This window comes from Bactrocera latifrons, unplaced genomic scaffold (assembly GCF_001853355.1).
Source record: "Bactrocera latifrons isolate USDA-ARS-PBARC rearing strain unplaced genomic scaffold, ASM185335v1 scaffold_56, whole genome shotgun sequence".
NCBI classification, from domain to species: domain Eukaryota; kingdom Metazoa; phylum Arthropoda; class Insecta; order Diptera; family Tephritidae; genus Bactrocera; species Bactrocera latifrons.
Window position 1 is genome coordinate 1,189,878 of NW_017537223.1, and position 11,727 is coordinate 1,201,604.

Below are 11,727 nucleotides of genomic sequence, written 5' to 3' on the forward strand. Positions count from 1 at the left end.
TTCGCTACTATCCACATTCTTTTCCAAAGAGTGTTCGCTCCAAGAAATACAAATACTTTCAGTTACGTTTGTAAAAATTAATCGGATAACAACCACAATGTTTATCTTCTAACCATTTTTGTTTAAAATTAAATACTAAGCATAACAGGAGCTCTAAGAACYACTCYAATGGCGMCTCTTAATCTAGTGCTAARCCTACTACCTATAGACCTCTTTMTTGAAAGCTTTGAGCAGCAAAATCGGTGCGGAAATTATCGCTGTAGGAAAATTTACACTTAGAACCTTCAGGCATAGCTCAGTGGGTAATGGCGGTTCAGCAAGCACCGACTAGATGTTCCCATTTTTCAAATGTGAAACAAGATACAGAGTAAACATAGAAAAAGGCATGTTAGCTGTGCACAATAAATTAAAAATTTATACAGATGGCTCGAAACTGGAGGACGGAGTTGRTGCGGAGATAATGTACAGAGTAAGTAAGCCTTTTAAAAAGCCAGATGTTTCAAGCTGAAATGCATCAGCAGACAACTCAAAAGCTAACATCTACGTAGACAGCCCAGCAACATTTAACCTCGTTTCGCATATYGGCCASAAGTGTATTGGAAAGAAGAACAACAGTGAAAAGTGGCACCAGAACCAAGCGGAATATATTCTATTGGGCGTTTCGAAGGCATCCAAGGCAATAAGATATGGGGAAAAGATTGTCAAGAATGAGTTTATTAGTCTAATAGCATGACAGACGGCAGCGTTAATCCTGATTAACTTCAATTCAGGAGTTAGTGAAGATAACTCCGTTGCTAACTCYCATTTAATGCTCAAAATTTTAGAGAGTTAACTGCATTTTCGTTGCCAACATTGTTAAAAATGGCCACTTTTAATCTCTGGTGAATGAAAACAAGCAACACTGACAGCTTTTTTTTTTTAATTTTCAATAATGGAACAAAAAGTTTTATGTTATAATGCAAAAATGTTTTTGTAAAAATTGATCGAATAACAATAACGTTTATCTTCCAACCATTTTCATTTAAAATATTTAAAAAAAAAATGACAATCAACTGTTTACCAGAGTTTCCAACTCTCATAACTGCCCTCCGTCACATACAAATTTGGATCTGATGAAGTGCGTAGTTAATCCGGATTAACGCTGCCATCTGTCAAGGCTATAATAGACTAACCTAACCTAACCTAGCCAAGTATTTTTTATGTAATTTGAACCCATAACCACTCGGCCACTGTGAGTTTCGCTTACTTACGTGAATTATTTTCCTCAAAAATATTGAAACACAGAACTGATCCATAATTTGTATATGATTGCTTTTTTATTACATTCTTTCAATAATGATGGCAAAAAAAGAATACAGTACGAAAAACTTAATTGTATGAAAAATTCGTGAATTAATTATTAATAAATTTGTCTGCACAAAAAACGACACTATAAATATTATATACAAGTATACAAACATAAATATATTAAATTTTTTGAGTAGCAAAATTATTGCGTGTCATTTGTGATTTATAAAGCGAGAGCAACGCAAAAAAACGGCTCATACGCAATTAATACCAACACACGCACACTCGTTGCTATACTCGTAATACAGTGGTAATATCGGTCACACAGCGACACACATGAATTTGAACGATTTTTGGCACATAACTGACTACGTTACTCCGTTGAGTTCGCACATTCGATGTGGAAATGGTTTGTACATAATTAATTTAATTACAAGTGCTGTCAAAAAGCAATGCGCGAATTATGGCATGTTTTCAAAACCACGCGTAAAACATTAGCGCACTACATATATACACACATACATGCTAACTAGTTTACCTTTTATTTCAAAAAAGTTATTTTTTTTTTGAATTTTTAATTAATAAAAAATTTATGCTAATTTATAAACATTTTTACAAATTAATTTATTTACAACATTCGCCGGTCAAACGTGCACTTTTCGACGCGCACAACGAAAACAAAATTATAAAGTGATATTATTTATGCGCGCATTTACTGTTAAATAAACAATACATATATACGTCAAAATTAAGAACTTTATTTTTCAAAATCTTACAGAGACTTTGCGCATACTTTTAGCTAGTAAAAGTGGCAAAACCTCGTTTACACTTCTCTTCCAGCGTCATCAGCAGTTCCTTTTGTRTGGCTGAAGGCACCACACGTGAGCGGTACGGCGAGCGCATAAGCGACGCTACAAGCGCGATTGCCTGGTAAGTAAGTCTGAGGCGAGAAAAACAAGCGGTAATTGTATTTAAAGGACTGGCGGYTGATTAACCGAAGCRACGATGACTGCAGCGGCCTAATAACCCAAGGCRCTCAACGCGCAACGCGCAACATACATGTGCAGCTGAGTTGCATGCCACTCAAACAACCACTCAGACGAAACTCTCCTGACGCGTCAAATTGAATTTAAAATTGCCTCTACCACTGCCACTGCCAGCAATGGCTTGCGCGCCATCACCATTTCCAGTAGCGGTAGTCAGCGCGCCATTACAGCCGTCCTGCGCGACAGTTTGCTCCTGTTTTTGCGCCTGCAGCAATTGGCGCGCCAACGCCGAAATGTCTCTGCCATGGCTACCGTCCAGGGACCATACCTCCATACCAGCACCAGCGCCACCACCACCAGCAGCGCTGCCAATAGACAGCGCTTGGCGAAAGAAGGCGGGCACGCGGTGCTGCTCCAGCAGTTCAATGCCCAGACTGGACTCGTGCACCAAGTGTGTCAGCGTATGCAGAATCATTTTGATAGTGCGGCGCTGGGCATCGCACTCGGCGCGCGATTCGTAGCACTTGTARAATTCCGTTTGGTATGCGCACGTGATGAAATTTATGATGCTGCCATTGGCCAAGTGACTGTGGCACTTCTTGTTCATCGACATATTGTGCAACATCGCAACGATTTGTTCCTGCAATGGAGAAGAAAAAGAAGACAAAATGCAACGCGTTAGAATAAGTCAAAATTTGATTGCTAATATTCTAAAATGAATGTGCCTCATGGCAATTGAATAGGCATACGCTTTCACACACACACACACACTCACAGCAGGTTCGGAGCCTCTGTCGCAAAAACATTGAAAGTGAAGAATTTGGTTGTGCCACAAAACAAAATGAGAAATACACTTTACTCTCAAAGAAGCAGAAAAGAGAAAAATTACTTTACAAATTTGGGAATAAATTTCAGCAGCTCTCATCTCCTCCCCGCACACATTTGGCAGCCGGAACTAGCTGCCGCCAACCACCAAACTGCTTTAATGCTCATAGGCGTCGGCACGAAGCTTAAGCATTTTGTCATTGGGAATTCCTGCCGTGGTAGCTAAGTGTGCCTTCATCCCTCTTACCCCGCCGCCGTCTGCTTTTGGTTGCTTTCTCATCCAACAGTCACTTTAATATACCATTTGAGCAAATGTTACTTGAAAAGCTTTCAATAAAATTAGAAATTGCTTTTTAGTAGCGATTGACTGAGTGATTTATATACTCCAGCGTCCATCCGGCGCAGCCCACGCAGCACCACTCAAATACTCAACACGGCTCATCACGGCATCGATTCATGTCATTCGTCAGTTCAATGTCCCCATACAGCACAGTTGGCTCGGATTGTTGGTCGATTTACGAGATTTTTAGTTCCTTCTTGTATGCCATTTCTCATTCAGATCTCATGCTACTCGCCTTCTTATGGCATTTGGGCCGCATGCTCAACCCTACCTACGTCATTTTAGAGGCTCATAAAATACACATTCTAATATGAAATTGATTTCCCTTTTTGGTTTTGGTTTTGTTTTACTWTGAACTTGTGTTCTTTCTGAAGAAAATATATGATGGCTTGTTCTGTTGAATTGGGTGTTTTATACGTTACTCCGTGCCACCGAAATTGGGACAATTTGGGAAGGAGACTTAGAATGGCTATTTGTTTTTCCAATTGTCAATTGTATGTCAAATATTTCCTTCTAATGGGAATGAAGAAGTTAGGAGTCTACTACTATACTCTAGGGCTATATCGTAGAATCCTCTATCCGCCATTCTGTGTACCTTTTACTCGTATTTTCTCTTTCATTTATTCTTCTAGAAGGTTGTCGAACTCTAGGAAAAAGAAGTGAATAACTGAAATTCTGAAGGAGCGTAAAGCATCAGAATTTCATACCATACGTAAACTTTTCTCATTTGATAATATCGTATGAAACCTAATCTGGATAGAGATTCAATCTGTATAGAGCTCCTTGCATTCCAAATCAACTCCTTATTTCGCAAAAAAAACCAAACATTTTCACATAAAATACATCGACACACACACWGAAAGGCTTTGGGTATTATGTACTTACGTATAGAAAAATAGATGCCTCTTCGCCACGCGTCTGCACCACCTCAATCAATTTGAAGATTGCCTCGTTTGACATTATCGAGTAGTGTGACGTCACCTCGATGCGACTCAGATTATTCAAAGCGGCTGCACATAAAAGCAACGTCTGCGCGCACACAGTACTCGTTATCAACTGTGTCAGCCCTTCCACTATGATCTCTGCACACGCCTTCAAGYCGTCAACGCGGTGCTCAGGGCCATGCCAGGCAGCAGTGATTTGCGTCAGCAGTGAGACCGCCTCGCGACGCTCAATATCGCCGCGTTTAAATTCGCCTTTGCGCTCTTTACCCGGCACTTGTATAATGTCGCGCACGATTTCGATGCCACCACAGGCACCCAGTTGCGCAATCGCCGCTGGTGAGCAACAAACTGTAGCAAGTGCACGCAATGCTTGCGCGCGCACTGAGGACAACTTATTCTCGAGGCAGACGATGAATAGGGCGCGCACGGCTTCATTCTGCACGAACGCGTCGGTGAGCGAAGCGAAGCCCTCGTAATCGATGTTCATCAGCGTCGCAATCATGTTGATGTTGGCGCGCAGCATGAGGTCGCAATGGCCCTGTTCGACGCTTTGTACGATAACGCGCACCATTTTCTCAAACAGCTGACGCAGACTAATCAGTAGGGAGCGCTTCAGCACATGCACATCATCTAACAACGACTCTAGATTGATGTAGTGTTGGCGCTGGAGTGAGTAGCGTGTGTCCTTTGTTATGATACGTATTTGCTGAATATTTTCGTCATAACGCTTGCGATCGGCGCGCGACTCATTGAAGAAGACAGCGCGTCGCTCGAGCACCTGTGTAAACTCCGCGACGTTCTCCACCAGCTGTTCAGCGCTAGAGAGCGCCTCGTGTAGTGTGGCCTCCTGCGCCCCGGACAATATGCGCTCTACACGCTCAAAATCCGATTGCATGGAAAGAGCGCGCTGTTGCAACTGCCGTATCAATTTGGCCACGGTATTCGTCGTTAACGTCAGATTCTTGAAGGCCTCTTGCGCTATAGACTTAGTCTGTAGTGTAGACATCACTTCGTGTTCATATGACGATCGCAAATCATGCAACCAATGCTGCAGATCCGGTGCATGACCGTTTAACAATGGATTATCATACTCATGCGTGACGTGGCGGAAAGATATCTGCATCCACGGATTCACACTGCTGCGTTGTGACGCTTTCGGTGTGCTCGTACTAGCCAAAAAACGCTGTTCGGTTTCTTTCAGTGGCGACAATGTGTTGTCCATATCGAGCCATTCGTACTTAAGCGTATTGTTGTTGTTATCTTCACYAGTGGGGCTCGTAATTTTATCGCCGGCGCCCAGTACCACCGTTTCATTGTTATACGGCTTTGTGGTGGGAGTTGTGGCAGCCACACCAAGATAGACTGTTTCATTGTTGTAATCTGGCACAACATGCAAACGCGTACGTGAGCGATTATGTTCCGCTGAACGATCAAGCTCATCAAATGAATTACTGTCTTTCACCGCGCTGCCGACATCGCGCTCCTCATCACTATTGTCTGTTTCCTCGAGTAAGGTGCGGCGCTTTGTGGGCGACATGGGTTTCGTGGGCTGACGTATGATACGGCGTCGTCGTTTCGGTTGCTGTTGTTGCGCTTGCTGCGGTCCGGCAATGGCCAGTCCACCGCTCGCTTTAGCATCGTCGAAATTCAATTTCTTTGCAGCACTCACAGCCTCGTCCATCAACAGCTCATCAGCAGTCAAGCATTTCGGCAAATGTGACGTTGAGTCCTGCTTCGCGGCTAAGGCGGTATCCAGCGCGGCCGTTGTGGCAGGTGAACCGGAAAATGATATACGGCGCGATACGTTCACCAGCGGTGAATAGAATTCTGATTTGCCTACGCGTCTGATAACTGTGGGTGGCGTCTCAACCGCCGCTGAGCGCACTGAACTCGGCGTACTGGCAGCACTGCGTACGCTGCCCGTCGATTTGGCGCTGGGTGAGGAGGGTTTCGACGAACGTCCGCCGAGACTGCGACCGCTGTGCGACTCATCATTGTCAGAGAAGCCCGAGTCCTGCAAATATTCGCGAAGCATAGAAATTTATGCTGATTAGTAACAATGCGTTATATACGATGACTGTCATCTTATGATGTAATATCACTCACCTGACTGCGTAGACTGCCGGGACTGTCACGTTTGGCCCACGACAACTTCGAGTTGTTGTGCTCGTCATCGACTTCCTGTATACGCGACAAATTGCCCACGTGCGAACGAAAGCTGCCCGAATCCAGCGAATGRTATCCGCCACTGTGGTTGTTGTACTGCGTACGCTGCGCATTCAGTTGTTGTGTCTTTTGTGTGAAGKARGAGCCGTAGTAGAAACCGCCACTTGTGAAACTGCTGCCATCGCCGATGGAGGATGCGCCACCCGCCGCTGAGGACAGCGCCAAAGAGGAGGGTAACTGTTGATTATCAGAGCCCCACCACACTTTGCTGTAGCTGCGCTGGAAAGCCATAGTTTTTGTTGTTATTGGTTTATGATAAGACTCAGTTGGAGAATTCGTTAATGGAGGTGATCTGTAAGCAAGAGAGTAAGGAATACATATTAATATTAAACCGATATTTTCCTGGTAGCTAGTGTGTAGTTACTCAAGTTGGTTTAATATTTCATGTTACTCTAATAAATAATAATAATAATAAACCAATATTTTATGTTGGAAATTTATAAATGGAGTTACTTAAACCAAAATTAAAATTAAAACTGAAAATAAAATTAAAATCAAAAATAGAATTTAAATTAAAATTAATTAAAATTAAAACTAAACTAAAATTAAAATTAAAACTAAACTAAAATTAAAATTAAAATTAAAACTAAAATTAAAAATAGAATTAAAATTAAAATTAATTCAAATTAAAATTAAGTCTAAAACGAAAACTAATTTAAAAATATAATTAAAATTTTAARTAAAACTACAAAAATAAAACGAAAAAGTCTAAGTATTAATTTTAGTATTGATTTGGTACTGAGAACACGTACAACCGTTAGCATAAACCGGCTCTACCTACATGAATATATATATATATATATATATATCTATGTATAACTGTGTATAACGGAGTTTGCAATTAAATGTGTAAATATACCGTTATTTGTAGAAGTACTTATAAGCGCATTTGTAATACACAAGCAAACCTGTGCCCTGAGTGCATTTACGAGTACAAATACGCTCTTTCCACCTGAATGACCGTAACAACTACGCACACACACACACTCACAAACACTCCCTGTTGTAACTTACAGTTGCACTTCTGATGTTGCAACAGTTTTGCAAGTACTCCACAACACTGTACTGCACTTAACTTCGATTCCAGGTAACTGGGCACTCACACACTCACACACTCACACAGGCACACAACTCACGAACACATCGATAGCGCAAACGTCAACAGCCACAGCAGTCGAACTTATTTAACGAGAACTACTGCAAAAATTGGCATTTTATTGGTTTCCACTATGCACCGTTTCGCATGCATTGCATAAGGCGGAAATGGAAGGAAGCAACTGGGCGAGCAATAGGTGTGTCGACACAAACACACGGCAATTTGTGTCTGTGTGTGTGCTATTACGCATTAGGAATCGCACATTGGTTGCTACCATTTATGAGCAATTGAAATGGGTCAACACAGGTGCTTGACTCCTAACGGTGGTTTATAACCGTACTCCCGAGTGTTAGAGCTTGAGTGTGCTCATTATAAGTACAGCTGCTGCTTTTTTTTTTTGACTGTTGGCAACGTGACGTGTAAATACGCATGATACAAAGCTGCCCGTTGTTACAAAATATGATTGGTCGGTAAATTCGTACTTTGAATTTTTTCTAGGGTGAGTAAGTTATGAGTTGGGTAGTAATCCTCGCATTATTGAGAAGTTCGCCAAAATTAATATATTTCAAATTAAAATAAGACAACAAGAAATACTTCAAATCGCAGAGGTTTTAGACAAATTTGAAAATTTGTTTGGAGGGTTGCCACCTATTTTAACTTGTTTCTTAATTACTTTTTTTAAAACTCAACATCTCTTTAAAAATATCAAATATGCTTTACGAAGATTTTTTGGGTACAGAGTTGCCAACTTGCCACTGATTAAATTTGACTAAGTTTCATTCATGAAAAAAATAGAATATTCCTTTAAAGTAGCATAATAAATATGCATCAGAAATATTTTTTGTATAAAGAGTTGCCACCTATTTAAAATATCAATTAATTTTGTTGAAAGTTCTTACGTAAACTGTTGCCCCCGGTTTTACATTTTTGATCAATTTTATTAACACAAAAATTTATATGGTGTTTAAAAATATCAAACTAAATATGCTCCAGAAATATTTTTTTGTGTAAAGAGTTGCCACCTATTTTAAATATTTTTTAATTTTGTTAATAGAAATAATTAAAACTTTTCTATAAATGTCAAAAAATATGAATAAAGAATAATTTTTCTTCAACAGTTGCCACCTTTATTAAATTTTTTACTTTACGAATATGTTTGAAGAGTTGACCCTGTATTATATTTTTAATCAATTCCATTTATGAAAAAAAATAATAGTAACAAACAAAAAATGCTTCAAAAATATTTTTCGTGTAAAAAGTTGCCACATACATAAGTTAAATTGTTTTTAATTTTATTTATACAAACATTTTAATATTTCGTAAAAAATATCAAATTTATATGCGTTTTGAATATTTTGTGTGTGAAGAGTTGCCATCTGTTTTACATTTTTACTAAAATATTTCGTTTTCGTCTTTATATATGTACATTATCTTTAAAAATATCAAACCAAGATTTACGAATATATTTTGTGTAAATAGTTGCCACCTGCTTTAAATTTTTATTTATAAAACTAAATATTTCTTTAAAAATATTTTATTTCACCTCTTTTAAATTTTTAGGTAATTTTTATTACAAATTTAATATTTCTTTAAAATTATCGAACTAAATATGCCCTGAAAATATTTTTCATTTAGGGGGTTGCCACCTATTTTGAACTTAAAAGTAAACAGGGATTATCTGACGCATAAAGACTACTTTACGAACAGACCTTAAGACGCTTCTAATTGGAAATGATAACAATTGTCCGTATTTCACTATTTTTCGATATTTTGTTACTCGAAAATAAAAAAGCAATAAATGGAATTTGAAAATACGTGTTAAAACTTTAACTATGTCTACGCAACATTAAATTGTCCATTTAACAATTTAATAATTCCAATTTCCCTCACTTCCTTAGCTTTGTATACATTTCATTTCAGCCACAGAAATATAAAAAATTCCGATGAAAAAGAAACTGCACAGCAAACAATCAAACAATCACAATATCAATTTTATTGTATTATATTATACACGTATGCATAAATATGCATTGCATCGTATTTTATTTACCGAGGATATGGGCAAAGAGCTTAAGCGCTTTTTTCGCCTCTCGTCCGCGCTCCCCCTCCGCACAACACGTGTGCATTCRATATACTTTTTAATTTGTAATATATTTTAAGCAACATTGAATGTAGCAATGTAACAATGCAACAATGCATAACCGCATAAACAAACAACCGTTTATGTGCACACCCATTACACACGTACAAATAATTCCCACTTGCTTTGAGGAAAACATGGAAACAGCGCAACGAAAGTTAGAGGCAAGCGGACACAATTGCACGAAGATGGACTAGTGCGATGGYGACCAGTTACTGGAGCAGTTACTCAAGCGTTTACAGAAGTTGCAAAGCGCAATTTTGTTGAAGATAAAATATTTTTATTGGCATTATTATAAAGGGTGACTTATAAAAAGTACTTTTTTTATAATAAAATATTGTAATCCTAAATTTTTTTGTTGAAAATAAATTATAAAATGGTATAAACTCACAAAATGTCCCACAGGGACCACACAAATAGTGTATCAGTTACACTAACGTGTTACGTATACGCCACCGCCCACACACACACGCGATTTTAAAAGGTTGGCTGCCATAAGGGCCAACACATACATGCACATGTACATAACCGCACAAAGGCGAAATAGAGCAACACAAATAACAATGGTGCTGTGTGTTTGTGTACAACAACAAGTGTACGCTGATTGTTGCCATATTGAAATATGACACAATTTTAATTTCCGCAAGAAAAAATTAAATTTCCGCTTTTACGTTGACATTTTTGTCCCTTTTTATAATATGAATAAATAACAAAATTATTTTAAAGTGTAAGCAATAAGCAAAAAGCAGCGAGCATTGCATGCGCTATACAGTAAAAGCATTAAGCGTAATCAATAAACAATGCGCCAGTGTTTATACGGACTTTTATTAGTCTTTTGTGTGAACACGCAAAGGTCGCGCGCGCACTCACACACCCACACACACAACGCTAAAGTTTTTTGCTCCAGCTAATGCACGTACGTGTGGCGCATGCGTATTTGTTGTTTGCAAATATGAAAATGCTCCATATTTAAATACGAAATCAATGTCGGTCAGCGTTGAAACATAATTTCGCTTTAGGCCGTATGGCGTAAGTCACTGGATGTATTTGTATGTGTGTGTGTAAAAATTTATTTAATAAATATTTCCGAGCGATTGCAGTGGCTCATAAGCATGCTGCTGTGCATATGTGCTTCGAGCTTAAATCCAATGACAACTAAATTTGCACAGCTCAGTTGTTTTTTGTGAGAGCGTCAAAGACAATAAAATTGAGCAACAATATGTGTTGCTTTAAAAATAACATTTTTCCAAATTTTTTTCATAAATTGTATTCTTTTATGTTTAACTGTAAATTGTTTTCTATATCGAGATAAAAATGTTTATAACTGCAAAATTAATTATAACTGTAAATAAATTCTTTTAGCTCAAAAATTTTTGCAACTATTTTTTTTATTACCGTTAATAATTTTATATGTAACTTTAATTTTTTTGTAACTGCAAATTACTTTGACATAACTGTAAATTTTTTCTACAACTCCAAAAATTTTTTCAAATCTAAAAATTTTTTGTAACTACTTTCTCCATAATTGTACATTACTTATATACATATGTATCTAACTGTAAATTTTTCTTAAACAGCAAACTATTTTCATATAACTGTACATTTTTTTCAACTGAAAAATTTTAGAACCTTACTTTTTATAACCGTTAATTGTTTTTTATGCGACTGCAAATTATTTTCACATAACTGTAAATTTTTCTAAAACTCTAAAATTTTTTAAATCTAAAAATTTAATTTTTTTAACTGCAATTATTTTTATTCAATTGCAAATTTGGTTCGAATTGCAAATTATTTTCGTATAACAGTAAATTTAAAAAAAAAAAAAGTTTGTACAAAATATTTAAAACACGAAATTTTTCAAATATAAAGTTTTTTATATCGAA

The 11,727-nt window shown here is 37.9% G+C and overlaps 1 protein-coding gene across 1 annotated transcript in view; it reads right to left on the reverse strand.

Moving 5' to 3' along the window:
* Window positions 1–1,349: 1,349 nt before the first annotated feature.
* Window positions 1,350–11,727, reverse strand: part of LOC108974508 — a 34,158-nt gene continuing 23,780 nt past the window's right edge. Inside the window, exons 2-4 of the mRNA XM_018942391.1 lie at window positions 6,489–6,900; window positions 4,324–6,396; window positions 1,350–2,913 (exon numbers count right to left, since the gene is read on the reverse strand). Coding sequence (XP_018797936.1) covers window positions 2,383–2,913; window positions 4,324–6,396; window positions 6,489–6,839 — 2,955 coding nt within the window. The 5' untranslated portion in view covers window positions 6,840–6,900 and the 3' untranslated portion in view covers window positions 1,350–2,382. The remainder of the gene's footprint in view (window positions 2,914–4,323; window positions 6,397–6,488; window positions 6,901–11,727) is intronic.